The sequence below is a fragment of the Epinephelus moara genome, chromosome 21 (assembly GCF_006386435.1).
Source record: "Epinephelus moara isolate mb chromosome 21, YSFRI_EMoa_1.0, whole genome shotgun sequence".
Lineage (NCBI taxonomy): Eukaryota > Metazoa > Chordata > Actinopteri > Perciformes > Serranidae > Epinephelus > Epinephelus moara.
Window position 1 is genome coordinate 16,314,107 of NC_065526.1, and position 15,954 is coordinate 16,330,060.

General features: G+C 40.2%; 1 protein-coding gene across 1 annotated transcript in view; it reads right to left on the reverse strand.

The window, feature by feature from the left end:
* asip2b (agouti signaling protein, nonagouti homolog (mouse) 2b) overlaps positions 1-15,954 on the reverse strand; it is a 34,722-nt gene that overhangs the window by 9,364 nt on the left and 9,404 nt on the right. Inside the window, exons 2-3 of the mRNA XM_050032597.1 lie at positions 7,274-7,429; positions 7,054-7,185 (exon numbers count right to left, since the gene is read on the reverse strand). Of these exons, the coding sequence (XP_049888554.1) occupies positions 7,054-7,159 (106 nt within the window). The 5' untranslated portion in view covers positions 7,160-7,185; positions 7,274-7,429. The remainder of the gene's footprint in view (positions 1-7,053; positions 7,186-7,273; positions 7,430-15,954) is intronic.

Sequence of the window (15,954 nt, forward strand, 5' to 3'; positions counted from 1 at the left end):
CTTTTAAAGTAATTGAGTTACTTTACTCAGGGAGTAACGCAGTAAAGTAACTGGTTACTTTTTAAAAAAGTAACACAGTAACGTACTTTGATTACTTTTAAAGTAACCCTTACCCAACACTGTTGCTATATAACAAAATAAAAAGGTGAGGAAATACATGTCTCAAAGAGGTTTGACTTTAATAATACCTAACTGTAAATAACATGGTAATTGAAAAGTAATTCTTGATCCTGTAAACAGTAGTTTGATGGGAGAAAAAGACTTAACTTAAGGCCCTATTTACTACCTTTTCCTGCAGCTTTCATTCACATGTCATGTTCCTCCTCAAAGGATAGTTTGCTCAGGCGTCATCAGGTGATCATCAAAGTTCCCTTTTTAGGTCATGTGCTGTCAGCTGAGTGAAGTGAAACAAATCAAATCAAATTGCCATGATAATTGTCTATTGAAATGATTTTTACTGACAGACAGTTGAGTCACTGATGATTATCTGCTGATTTTTTCTTCTTCACTGCACCGAAGCTCGAACTGAAGACGGCTGAAGGCAGCTAAGCACTGAAAATGGATCGTGACTATCGGTGATTTGTACACCTAATAATGCCAAACAGCACTGAAAACAATACGCAGAATACCATAAATGTTTAGTTTTTTTTCGTTTCAAGTAAATTAATTCAGATCATCTGCACAGATGGCAATAATTTATTTCATATGAAGCAGTTAAAAGAAATAGATTGTCAGTGTTCCAATGGAAATCAACTTGATTTAGCTCAACACCTCCTCTCTCCTCTCTCCCATTCTTTTGATCATCACGAAAACAACCTACATCAAAGTCAGAACCACTCATGTCAGCAACTGGCATTTTTTATTCATTGTATCAAAATATATGATTTAGAACATAGACACAACGGGAGGTTACAAAGTCAGCAAATCAAAAAAGACCCTCCTTCTTGGCTCCAACCTCTGTCCTTCTGCCCTGTGACTGAACGCTGCTGCCCTTCTGTGTCCGATCCAAAACCTCTGGCTAGTCTTTGGCCAGATGTTAAAACTTATTTGTTGTTTTGCAGAAAATATCTTCAGCTCAGTGCTGTTTCATGCCTCTCATCCTGCCGATGCCAAATCACGCTTATATCTTGACTTGACCACTTGAAATATCACATCTTCTGAGGAGCCAACATCTGTCTGCACAACAAATTGTGATACATCCATTTTTCCCCTCATGTTTTCCAATCCTGTCCATGTTTTCATCCTGACGGCTTCTCTTTGGTATTAATGTTCATGGTGTGATTGGCCTAATTCAGTTTGTCTGTGTGTACCCGTTCATTCCCCTTATTTTTAGCTCCTACCAGGAAAGCACAAGCTAAATCACAATGCTCAAATGCTTAATAGTAGGGGAGAGCCTAAAATGTCTTTCTCTTGCTACGTAAATGTCATCATAACATCATCAGGTTGTCATGTGGTCAGAGCAGTGCTAAACATCCCTGAGAAATATCAACAGGATCCGTCAGCTCTACAGCTTTATTACTTAAATTGTATATGCATAATGTTATATATACATAAATTAAATGTCTGTTTTTGTCAGTAAAACTTGCAAATATATTTGGACTGTGTGGCTATAACATAGACTGTAAAGCTTAGTTTTGGTCGTCAAGGAGTCAGTGCACAATTAGTTTATTATATTCTAAATCAGATAGAGACTGTATAGTGTTTGAGCAACTTCCATCAGTCAAATTCGCTAATTATGTCGGTGTAATCAATATATTTGCCAACAAGGAAGGGCACAAATGCACCAGCTGCTACATCCATTAAGTTTTAATAATTCATATTGGGGAAAATTCTCAGTCATCCAGGTTATGGTATTTCTAAGTGCTATATTGAAGCCAGCTGGACTAGTTTTCATGGCAAATCAACAATATTTCAGGCAAGCATCTGTTTCTATCTTAATTTCATACCAAGGCTATAATCAGATAATGTAACACACTCAGTTCCATATCGTTGGCAGCTGCACTTGCTTGAATTTCTTAAAGACATTTCACATCTCATCCAAGAGGCTTCTTCAGTTCTGACTGACTGGTATGGAGTTGCAGGATTTCAAACCTTGTGCGGGAGTTTCACATATGAGTTGCTGACCCACCCAGGTCGTTAGGTTTGGATCACCTGGACCCATCTAACCCTGAAAACACATACCTCTCTTTGATGAGAGGTAAAACATCTTCAAGAAACTAAAGCAAATCCAGTTGCCTATGATGCAGCACTGTATTATCTATCACATCCTTAGTATGAAATTAACGTAAAAATAGTTGCCTGAAATATTGCTAATTTACCAATTTGCTCAATGCTGTTTTTGCAGCCTGGTTACAACTGTAGCTCACGTAAAATCTCCAAAAGTAGATCAGGAGCCAGAGCCTTCAGCTATCAGGCTCCTCTCCTGTGGAATCATCTTCCTGTTGCGGTCCAGGAGGCAGACACCGTCTCCACATTTAAGACTAGACTTAAGACTTTCCTCTTTGATAAAGCTTATAGTTAGGGCTGGCTCAGGCTTGCCCTGTACCAGCCCCTAGTTAGGCTGACATAGGCCTAATCTGCCGGGGGACCTCCTATAATACATCGAGTCTCTTCTCTCTCTCCTCAGTGACTGAAAAGTTGGTTCTTCTTCACTTGTTAACACTCATGTCCTGTTACTGCATCTCGCTAACTCGGCTCTACTGCATGTCACTAACTCGGCTTCTTCTCTGGAGCCTTTGTGCTCCCACTGTCTCGCAGGTTAACTAGTATTATTCGTCATGCTTCTACTGTTATTATATACATGTGATTATTGTCACATAATATGTACTTACAACATATTTTATCACAATTACCGTTATTATAACATTATTACTAAAATTAAAATTGTTATCATCATTACTGTCTGCCCTGCATCTCTCTCTGTCTCTGTCCCTCTCTCTTTCTGTCTCATTGTGTCATATGGATTACTGTTAATGTATTATGTTGATCTGTTCTGTACGTCATCTATTGCACGTCTGTCCGTCCTGGAAGAGGGATCCCTCCTCAGTTGCTCTTCCTGAGGTTTCGACCGTTTTTTTCCTTGTTAAAGGGGATTTGTGATATTGGACTTTATAAATAAAATCGAATTGTATTAGATTGAATTGTTAAAATCAAGACAAACATGCACTTAATTTGCAACATGGGACAACGTCCACTTTTGGATTAATTCCTCATGACTTGTGAGCTAAAAAAACTGTAAGTGGTTTATGACAGTAGAGATATGTAGGTCCTATACCTGAAAATATTACATGTGGGTAAAAATATCATAAAAAGAGTAAAAGAGTGAAATATTTTTATATATTATATAATATTATGGCAGCTCCTCTCTACTTAATGACAACCTCACAGCATTGTTTACCTGATCTCTTCTAGATGAAATATTCAAGCACAGTTCAAAATACCGGATGCACTTAAAATTTGAGCTGTTGAGCTGATACAGAAAATGTGTTGTGCAGGACTGACAAGTGCTCTAACGACAAACATCCATTTTCTCACACAATGAAAAACACATTTATGACGTCGTGGCACAAAAAAAGGAAACGCACAAAAAGACAAGACCGGGCAGCACAGAGCAGCAGCAGCAGCAGCACAGTGTACGACCCCATCAAGCCAGCTGCCGTTTGGATTTCGATCAGCGTCTCTATTACAGTACCGATTCTTGGAGCGGCCAAAAGAGGCATTACAGCAACACTTTATTACACATCAAACAAGTCTTGTTGAATATGTGACCTCACCAAAGAGGTCCTAATATCATTTAAAAAAACTATTTCATAATAGGTTTGCTGAGAAGCACAATTAATTTCTGCTCAAAATGTTCCCATGAACATATTTGAAGTGGTTGCACATTATTGTTCAGGGAAAATCAGGTCAACCGACATTGTAACACAATGAAAATGTCAGTTTTAAACTCATAAATTAAATGAATAAATCATTCCCTTCAGAGATTGCTGCAATGTTCAACTTAATCCTGTTGAGGTTGGCTCTGATTATGGCCATGTGAAATTTGAAGTTATGAACTAACGATTTCTTCATATTTGAACTGCCATAAAAAGAAAATGTCAGTGTTGGATTTCTTTTGAGAAAAAAAAAATACCCCAAATGATGAAGTAAAACAAAATTTGTTGCAAGTAAAAAATGGTGCATGCAGTTTTAAAAGTTATACACACCAGTGCACACAGAAAAAGCATTTTAAGCTTTATTCAAGTCTACAGTACCTGTGACAAGGCAAAGGTATTGGGTGTTGTCAGCCACACCCAGCAGTGATGTCACAGTGTACTGACCACACCCTCAGTGCAATTCCCTGCGGCAAGAACTAAAGCTGTATTAAAGCTGCATCAATTAATATTTTCATTGTAACGATCGGAAAGATAATGTTTGTGGTAGTTTTATGGCCACAATGACGTCACTGTGTGATTCGCTGTCGCTACTTTATGTCTCCACACCAGCGATGGCTGGAGGCATTATGTTTTTGGGTTGGACGGACATCACATTCTTGTGAACACGACATCTCAGGAAATAATTTCAAATTTAGCACAACTGTCCACTTGGACTCAAGGATGTACTGATAAGTTTTGGGTGGTCAAAAGTCAAAGGTCAAGGTCACCTTGGCCTCACAAAACATGTTTTTTAAAAAATGTGATATCTCAAGAACAGCTTAAGGGAATTTCCTCAAATCTGGCACAAATGTCCACTTAGATTCAGTGATAAACTGATTTGAATTTGATGGTCATGGGTCAAAGGTCAAGGTCACTTTGGCCTCACAAAATATGTTTTTGATCAAACTCGTGAATTCATACACTAACTATGACAAGATTTCACAGAAATGTCTAATAGGATATAATGATAAAGTGTGACATTTTATACACAAAAGGTCACACCATTACAAAGATGACACCATAATGTTCTGCAAAAACACTTTTCTGGCCATGATTAGTGTCATATCAGGAACAGAAGGGGAGACATTTGGTCAGACACTGAATTGGTGACACTTTGCTGATTGTATAGATCTTCTGTGCTGCCGGGTTGAAGATGTGTTTGAAGAGTCCATGTTGTCACAGACTAAACTATGAGTGCAACTTGTCTGGTGCGTGAAGGCATACAGACGTGAGGCAGTAGTGACTGGCGGGTGAACCCAGTGAAGCATTGAGCAGCTAAAAAGAGTTAGATATCTCCCTGAGGAGGAGGAGGAGGAGGAGGAGGAGATCGGACACAGAGCTTGAAAAAAGAGTGAGTACTGAGCTGGCAATCACCAGGTGGCCAGAAACACGACTCCAAATGAATGCAGATGTTGTTTTGTGTCCACTGGATGTGTGTCAGCCACTTGCTAACACATTTGTTATGTCAGCTTCAAGACTTTCTGCAACTCAAACCATCAAAGAATAGAGACTGAACCAAACCAATATGAAACCATAATCTGCCCAGATCAAAGCTGTGGAAACCTCAGGATCAGAATCTGTGCTTTAAAACTGTTTTGCCTCAGAAATGATAAAATCATACCAGATGCAGCCGTCATGGTTTAATACAATATGCACGGTTGGTTAAATAACAAAGATAATACTTTAAAGGATCACGACACCCACAAAATTATCATTTCAAAAGCAATCAGTCATGGTGTTTTCACTCAAATATGTAGAAACTTTGTTCTTCACGCATCGTCCACATGGAAAACAGTAAACACATTGATTTATTGATTTTATTGGCGACTGCGCTTATGGACAGCAAAACAATATCAAAACATCTGTTAACAAACTCTCACACAACTCGTGCAGCATAATTCAGATCTCACTTATCCAGTTGTACTGTACGCTTGGTGCTCCACAAACACATGCATGCTAAACAAAGACAAAACAAAAAAAGTTTCATTTTCAGTTTAAAAATATTTTTTCTTTATGAATTTAAGGTAACACTGCATGACTGGTTGGTTTATAAAGTTCTTAATGGACTTAGTCCTGCCTATTTATCAGATTTTCTGTTACTGTATGACCCCTGGCCCTCAGGTCTTCTGGGAGTGGCCTTTTAATCATCCCAAAAGTTAGAGCAAAAACCAACGGTGGGCCATCATTTCAAAACAATGGTCCACATCTGTGGAACAGCCTGCCTGAGAGCAAACTCAAGACCTACCTTTTTAGTCTGGCTTTTTATTGAACTTTACGTCTTTTTTATTTTGTATTTAGGCCTATTACTATTGTGTATTTTTCAATGTATTTATTTTTAATAATCCGTTTTTCTAGCTGAAATATTCTTCATTTTTGTTATTAATTTATTTATTTACTAGCTGATTCGAAATAGTTTTCTATTTTAAGTCTTTACCCTGCCTCTGGTGTTTCCCCACATTGTGCTGCATTCTGTTTGTATGTAAAGTGCTATGTAAAGTTTAATTGATTGATTTACAAATGGTCATTTTGTGGGTGAAATGTTCCTTTAAATCGAAGCCATTTTCCAATTTTTTTTTTATGAATTATATGATCATTATTATAGTAAGGTTTTAACTCCTACTAGAACCTGCAATAAAGGCTGAAAACTAATAGATTTCAACATATAAATGACCTTAAAGAGACTGGGTGTTGATAAGTGTGAGTTTGACAATCGGACTTAGAAATATTTGCATTAGTGGGAAATTATAAAAAAAACAATACCTGTGTACAGATTAATAATTATGACTGTTTTTTGTACTTTTTTTTTAAAATAAAAAAATATATATATACAAATTAAACCATGAGCAATGAGTAACCTCTGTTTCTCCGCCCTGTATATATATTTATTTAATAATTTTACTGATTACTTGCAGAACATGCCCATGGATACTTTTGTATTGGCATGATAGAATATAGAAATAAAAAAATCAACTATGAGACCTACATATTTTTAATCCGGTCATTATGTGTCTTTATATCATGAGCTGCATCATTTTCGTTCACAGTGCAGAATTTAAACGCATTTTTAGAGGCTCACAGTAAAATAAATCAAATCATCTTCACTGATTAAACACATTATTGAAAAAAATTGAATCCTCACCTGTGTCATTGTCACTCTTCCTCACATCTTTCTTCATGTTCTCTGCCCAGGACAGCGGGAGCACGAGCAGGAAGAGGCACAACAAGTGTCTGCCGGTGATCTTCATAATAATGACGATGATGATGATGCGATCTGTTTAAAAAAAATAAAAAAGTCTCACATAAAAAAATAAATCCCAAACTGTCGGATGCAACGGGGAGGAATACAATCTATGACTCACGCACTTCTCCTCCTGTAAATCCTCACTTGAGCTCCCCCAGGTTCCTCTCTGGCTGTGAGGAGGTTTATCTGCCTCCACCGCACCGTGAGTGACGAAGACCGAGACGCGGCGCCCCCACGTGACGGGCTCTACGCACGGCAGGAGATGATTGTTGCCCTGGCAACAGACAACAGATCAGTCCTAGAGGTTGGAGATCACTTTGTGCCAGAGGAAGATGGTGGATTTAGTGATTAGGGGGCCCGAGGCAACCCCACCCACCCCCACCATCCTGCCTCATTCTTATAATAATATATTGGATCTATACAGCACTTTTCTGAATACTCAAAGACGCTTAACAAAGAACAGACAAAAATTCAAATAATTCATAAGTAGGGAAACAATGCAGAGAGGGAGGAGAAGAATGCAGGCAGTTTTGGAGAGGTGTGTTTTGAGGGGGAGTATACAAATCTAGGATGTTGAGATAATCTGGGGCCGGCCCTCTGACCGTCCCAAGAGTCAGAACTAAACATGATTGAGCAGTGTTTTGTTATCATGCAGCACAGACCTGGAATAACTTTCCAGATGATGTTAGATGAGCCCTGACTCTGACCACTTTTAAGTCAAAGCTTAAAACATTCCTTTTTTACACTGCCTACTCCACCTTGTAATGACTGCAACCTTATTTTTAAACTCAATTTTTATATTTTATTGCTCTGTAAAGCACTTTGAGTTGCCCTTGTGTATGAAATGTGCTGTACAAATTTGCATTGGTTGGTGGGGGCAGAAGTGATGATGAGGAGTTTGAAGTGAATGCACTGAGGGATAGGGAGCCAGTGGAGGTTATGAAGGACGGGGGTGATGTGGTCACGGTGTGGGAGTGTGTGAGAGGACGAGCAGTTTGGATGACGGACCGTAGAGGAGAATGTTGCACTAGTCTGGAAGAGATTATTGCCTGGATGAGAGTCTGCAGCTGAAAAGGAGAAGGATGGACGGAGGAGGGCGATGTTTCGGAGATGGATGAACGCTGATTTGGTGATGTGTTGGAAGATGACACCAAGGTTATGGACATGTGGAGCCTTCGATAGAGAGGGAGAAGTTATGGGTGAAACTGAAGTCCACGACGACCATGAGGGAAAATGTACAGAATGAAGAGAAGGGGGCCAAGAACTGAACCTTTAGGGACATTTGGGAGAAGGGAGCAGAGTTTATGCTGATGATCTGCTATCTGTCAAAGAGATCGGACTTGAGCCAGGAGAGTGGTGATGTTGAAAGCGGTTTCAAGGTGGGAGAGAAGGATTGAATGGATGATGGTGTCAGATATTGCACTCAGGTCAAGTAGGATGAGGATGTTGAGGTTGCAGGCATCAGAGAAGAGAAGGTTGTTTGTGAGTTTGAGGAAGGAAGTTTCAGTGCTGTGGGAACAGAAACTGTAACAGCGTGTAACCTCCTTAATGTTCTCATCTTTTCACTGGTAGAGAACATTAAGGAGGTTACAGATTTCATTATTACTGTTTTGTAGCTTGGCTCTTCGTCCTCTTCTTCGACATAAACATTCACGTAAGTACCAAATACACACAAGTAGGCTACTTTTACGAATGTTTCAGAAAGACTCATTGTATTTTACTCTAATATTTTTATTGTTTTAGGTGGGGGGGTGCAGCTTTTGTAAGCTATTGCACTATTCAGGCTGTATCAGCACTGTAATTCATAGGTTACAATTGGAATACAATTTTCTAACATCATATCTCACACCACAGTCATTCGGGTCCTCTTAGCTGGAGGACATCAGATAACCAGGTTAAAATGTATTGAAAGCCATTTAATTCAATTCACCTTTATTGGCCAGGTATGTGTGCACATAGAAGAAGTCTGACTCCATTTTTTTGTTGCTCTTAATGTACCGTATATACACAATAGTGCGTTTTGGCCATGTCATTTCCTAAAACTTGAATTTAGGCTTTCATATTAATTAAAAGTAAAAATGTCATATATGTCAAATTGTCATTTTCACATTCAAGATTGCATTAGCGTGTAAAAGTTCAAACTGTTTTTCATCACATGCAAAATCATGACAACTGTGAAATGACCTAGTTTAAACCAGATTAAAGCGCTTACCACAAAACTGTAAATTACATGTGCTTTTTATTTGTGGGAACAAAATGGCCTGAGAGATGTGTCTGCTCACAAAGGAAATTTGTCTTTTATCACGTGAGAGATGTGTCACTACCAGTGAAATTAACTTTTCACATGTTGAGGTTTGCACGTAAAACTAAACTAAAAACACGTTTTCTCATATGACATATGAATTTAAGTTACATGCTTTTTCTGAACATGAAATCAGGCGAAATGTGAAATGTTTAAGTTCACATGACACAAGACTGCAATTCACTTTTTTCGTGAAGGATCATTAAGGTGGATGCTCGGTGTTACAGGGTTATTGCACAGGGTTTGCTCCTCCTGACACTGTGGCAGGTGTTACGTGTTCATCACAGTGATAGCCTTTGGAGAGAAACTGTTCTTGTGTCTGATTATTTTGGTGCTCTGTAGCACCTGCCAGAGGGGGGAGTGTGAACAGGTTGTGTTCAGGGTTTGAGGGATCTCCATCGTTGTTTCCTGCCCGTTTCCTGACTCTGGAGGTGCACAAGTCCTGGTTTGAGGTCTGGCTGCTGGCACCAATTACTTTTCTGCAGTCCTGACTTCCTGTTGTAGTCTGAAATTTCACTAATTTAATTTCATCACTGCCTATATCAACAGTAAAGTGTTAAAAGTATTTTTGCTTGTTAAAAAATATACATTTGTAAAGGTTAGGCTACGTTTTTGCAGAATCAAAAGAGTGAGCTAATGAACTGACTTGATAAACGTCCTTCCTTGTCAAAACTTTACGCCTACATTACCCACAGTGCGACCCGACTGCCAAGAGTAGCAGCAGGAGTAGCCTCAAGCCACAAGCCTCAAACAGAGATGAGGAGCAGACAGCAGAGGTTTGGTAAGCTCAGGAGTTGCCCTTCAGCTAACATCTGATTAAAGTAGAAATATACGTACAAACAAAACTGTGTACGATTAAAATAAAATCTAACTGAATAAGATAAGGCTTAAACACTGCATCACTGTGGCTCGAAGCATCCCTACTGTTGCCATGGTTACCTGCAGTTTCCATGGCTGGCCTTGTTTAGGGCCCTGTAGAGCTACTGTACAAAAAGCTCTAAAGAAAAGTAGTCAATTCAGATGTAAATGCCATGATGGCAGGATAAGGCCCACGTGAGGCTGCTTAGCTTGAACTTACATCTGTAGCCTCCACCCCCACAGTCCTCAAATCAGATCTAATCAGGCACCTGTTTGGCAGGACCATCGTGTGTTAGGGTCTTAAAACAGATTCATACTGCCTGGCTCCAGACCGTTGAATTGCTGCCCATCTCCCATTTTCTGCAGAAGTACAAAGTGGCCGGTCATGTTGGACATTCTGACAAGTTGCTAGATGAAAAGCAAAAACTGAATGATGACTATGATCCACTTAGCTGCTTTGGTTCCAGGGTCCTGGTATTGTGTGTGCTGGCTCACTGTCACACTGTCATGGTTTGCAAGGACATTCAAATAAAACCAAGACATTTTCAATGTTATCAGTAACACCTGTGCTTTGTTTTCCACTGCGGTGAAAGTAGGCTGACCAAACGTCCTCTTTTGCCCGGACATGTCCACTTTTCACGTCCTGTCCGGGGCGTCCGGGTTTTTTTATAAATTGATGATAATGTCCGGTTTTCCGTGTGTGTGTGTGTGCGTGTGTGTGTTAGAGTGCGACACTGGCCGCATATCTCTGTCCGAACCCGACCGAGCCCGACATTATTTAATTACTAAGGCCGGGCGTGTGCTGTGGGTGCTCCGCGGAGAGAGAGACCTCCGTGTTTGAGACGGGAGCGGGAGGCGCGAGGTCCGACGCTTCCAGCGAGAGGAGAGGGAGAAATATAACAAAATAAGATAAAACAGGAAAAACCTGTCTCCCTCTTTTATTTTATTTTCAGCGTTTAATCAAGGCGGAGGCGGGCGGCTGGAGGTCCGAGACTTCCAGCGAGGAGAGAGGTAGAAACAAACAGCCAATGTGTGTGTGTGTGTGTGTGTGTTGTTCAGGTGTTGTCACGTAAATAACAGTGCCCAAGCAATAAACAGGACAGACAATAGGATTTTATTTATTTTTACACTACATTTTCACTGAAAGCTGACCGAATCCGACCCGAGCCCGAATACAATTTATAGCTACATTTTTGACCAAACCCGGCCCGACCCGTCGGGTACCGTCGGGCTCGGATCGCTACACTCTAGTGTGTGTATGTGTCCCCTATAGGGGCCTATCTGAATTTCTGTCTTTGAGAGATATTATTTTGTAATATAACTGAATTTTCTATCCATATATGTAAACTTTAAATATATTAAAATTATAAGGCATCTTTGAGTAAACGGCAAGTATCATTTAAGTAGGCTATCTCGTGGCCGGCCGAGTGTCCTCTTTTTTGGAAATCAAAACATGGTCACCTTATGAAAAAGGCCTGTTGTCAGCCTAGTAAAACTTAGATAAAACTCATGGTTAAACATGAACAAACAGTCGAGACATATGGGCACACTCTCGCTAGCTGCTTGCCAACGCTTCACTAGTCGCAATAGCAGTTGTGTCAGTACAGCTGAAGATATTGCTGTCAGCACAACTTAACACGACCACAGGTGAGGGCTGGGACACAGATGGACGAGTAAATTGAAAACTTTGCCTTCTGGCTCAGCTCTCTCTTCACCACGACGGTCTGGCACAGCGCCCACATCACTGCAAACGCCGCACCAAACCACTGATCCATCTCACACTCTTTCTCATTCTACCCTCACTCGTGAGCAAGACCCCAAAATACTTGAACTCCATCTTTTGGGCAGGCATGTCCAACTGGTAGGAGGCCTCGGAGCAAACCCAGAACACGGTGGAGGGAGTGCATATCACATCTGGCCTGGGAACATCTCATGGTCCCCCAGGAGGAGCTGGAGGAAGGGCATCTGGAATATTTTGCTCAGCCTGCTCGCTTTGGATAAGTGGTTGAAAATGGATGGATGCACGGTTTATTAAAATATTCTCACAAACTGATCCACGTTTTACCAGCAGAGGCATCGTAATGGGGGAAAAGATTACCTGCGGCACCAACGGGAGGGGGGCTCTGGAAAGGCCTGGAATGAAAGCTTCTTTTTGTTTGCCATTTTGTTTTTATGTCTAAGTATTTACTGCCAGAACTGAAATAAAACTGGCCTAATAAATCGGTTGAAAGACGGAACATTGTATTACAAAATGTGGAAGCTCTCCAAAGCCCTTAAAGGCACAAAACTGACCGCTGCACTACTTGATTCGACTCTAAACACAGTTAGAGCTGAGTAAGTGACTGCTGACGCTGCTGGAGCACCAACATACACTGTCATAGAGCCCAGAATCTGGTGCTAAGCCTCTGGCCACCAGTACAAATCTGTTGGATGTAAGAACTAAAACAACAACGTAGAAGTAAGTGGATGATTATCTCTATGTCTTCTTCACTACAAGCAACCCCTTTCACATCCCACATGGACATTTTATTGATTATCTTAGCTTTAACGATACAGTTTGTAACTTTTATAAAAAATAACTATTTGCTGAAACCATCACTATATTCACACAAAAGAACAGTGCACAGACAAATTCTCAACGCTGCCTCGGAAATCCTCTGCGACGTCGTCCTCTGAACTGTGCAGCCATGGGTGATAAAGAGGTAAGGCAGGTGAGAGTCATCCTTTGTCTGACATTGTCTCCAAAATATGAACCACAGTAAGCATAATGTGAAAGCTGAGCAGCAGGAGAATGGAAAGGTGGGGTCAATCATACTCAAGCACAGCGTAACCCTTGAGACCCGGTGGATGGGAATGCTGGGAAAAGTTCATTCACATAGACTGAATAATGTAAAAATCTAATGTAAGTGTTGTTGTTTTTGTAAGCCTGTACATTTGACAATGTTCAGCTCTAAAGTATCATAACCAGGGCCCCTGGGTGCAGCTCTGGAACGCAACCAAGTGCAATACGCCATAGTGCTGTAGGTATATGGTTCATTTTGTAGCTTTTAAGGTGCAGTTCAAACGCTCGTGACAGCTCCTCATATAGGACAAATAACAGCCGCAGCAGGCCAGGACGACCCAACGGACATGGACTCCTGCGTAGTTTTTGTCCGATTTGTTTTCTTTCTTTATTGAATTTCTCCAATGTTGATGAAAAGGGAGGTCAGCTTGAGGGTTGTGTTTGAAGTAAACCTCACAATGTGAATCAGGTGATGTGCAGGGTGAAATATTTGGTATTTTTAGTGGGTGCTTACCATCTGACAGGAGATGTCGCTGAAAATTTAAGCATAAATACCAGGTTTAGGTTTTATCCACTTCTGAAATAATCCAACCTTCGTCAGATGTTTTTGTGTGTGTTTGAAGGCCTAAATGAAAGGACTGTAATGGCCGAATCTTCCCTTTGTCTGAAAAAAAATGTGTGATTTATGTTTACAGTCTGGACAATGATGATCCCATATTTGATTTACCTTCTCCTGATCTCCCGAGTGAGTCCATCACAGCTGGTGATTTTACGCCCTCCTTTGAAAGATGTAGATAAAATAACTCACTTCAGTGCAAATCTTCTCAGGAGATATTTGGAGACATAACTAACCAGCTGTGACATTAAAGGCATAATATTACTGTATTGACGTGATTTACTTTTTAGAATAGAAAAATGCTCCAGTACAGTTATATAATGTCATTCTGCAATATATTGGATTTATGGTACGGTGCACACACAAGAGTTTAGATTTTGTTTGGGGACATGTTGCCTGTGTTCCCTCCCATATCTAGGAATTCAAAAATCCTCATGAGTCTACTTAAAGATCCAGTGTGTAGGATTTCAGAGGTTATATTGGCAGAAATAGAATATTATATAATATGTATATTTTCTTTAGTGTATAATCACCTGAAAAAAAAAAAAAAGAATCATGTGTTTTCATTACTTTAGAATGAGCCATTTATATCTACATCTATCTATATCTCCTTGTCTATGGAGATTGCCACGATCATCATGTTGTTTCTGCAGTAGCCCAAGTCAGACAAACCAGTGAGCGGCCCCTCTATGATGAGCAGTGTTGGAAAAAGAGATTTATTTTTAAATGTGAAACTACATTATTCAGTGTTTCTACCTGTTAAAACCCTCAGGTCTGTTTGTTTTGAAGAGGGAGAGACCTCTGCAGATAATTTGACTCCAGGTAATGTCCTGAATATCTGGAGCTTAAGTAGGGCTGCCCCCTGAAAGTTGAAGATTTAAATCATCAGTCAGAGACTGCACAGTTGAGATTGCTTGAACTCGAGCAACTGAAGTCTTTTGTTTTTTTGCCAGTCAGTTTGCTGTGTCCTTCTGGGGATGTTTCGGTCCCCAGACTTTGCTGCAGAGTGAGCGCTCTTCACTGTCACACTCTTGGGTACAGGCTGCTGCAGACACAGAGGCTTTGCACTGAAAGGCTCTGCCTTCTGCTCCGAAGTAATGAATTTACAGCTCACAGCGACTTAATATGATGCAGTCTCTGGGTTTTGTTTGATATCTATTGTTGGCAAAAAATATTATGTGATAATACGAATACTACATGAATGTCGCTGTTAATCTGAACATTCTGCTGAACCCTGTTCAAACTCTTAAACTCTATATGGAAAAAAAGTGAATAGTTTAATATTGAACGGCCAAACGGCGCAGGAGAAAGACTGATTTGTAATGCGAAACTGCTTTATTCAGTGTTCACCGGTTTGCTCCATTAATGCATGTGTATAGGTCCTGTTAAAAAAATCTAATTTAACCTTAAAGGAAGTAATAAAAGGAATGCTTTCATCTTTCTTTAAATCACCTGGGGTCTCATGTGTAAACATTGCGTACGCACAAAATCAGGCCTGAAAGATCTATAAAAACAGACTTGATGGGAAAAACGTTGACCCATGCATTTTTGGCTTTTGTTTGTACAGTACATTTTTAGTATGGATGCTACACCCTAATTTTCAAAGAGACCCCAGGTCTGTTTTTTTGGAGAGACTCCCAGTAAAACCCTCCTGAACAATGAACACTGAAGGGATTCTAACCAGAAGTTTTAGCTGGTTGCAATCTGCAATCATCACAACTAAATGTCATTAAATCCCCCGAAATCCTACACACTGGACCTTTAAATCACCTGTCAAGACAGGCTTTGCTCGGAGAGATGGCTTCTTCTATGCTAATGGAGAATTTGACATTTGTTCCCAAAATAAGTCAATTTCATGCAAATGTTTCTGATTAGTTAAGGTTATTTGTACAAATACACCCATAAAATGTCTGTTTGATCTTGTCAAAAGACACTTAGGATCAATGTTTCACTGCAAAGACAAGCGCTAATAAAATCTGTGTAATTGCAAGTCATGTGGATGGAGCAGTGATGGGAGAATCAGATTAATGGTACAATACTGGAAACACAAGCAGCAGAAGGTCACTAATGTAGAATCACTATAAATCCTCCATCTCTCCTGTCAGGCTGCCTGGTGTGCTGCTTCTGGCCATTATCCAATAAAGGCCTCTCTCTTTGACAATGCCCAAATCTCCATAGAGCCAGCCCCCAATTTACAGCCCTTCATCAAACAGTGGACTCAGTGCCCTTTAAGCATGGGGG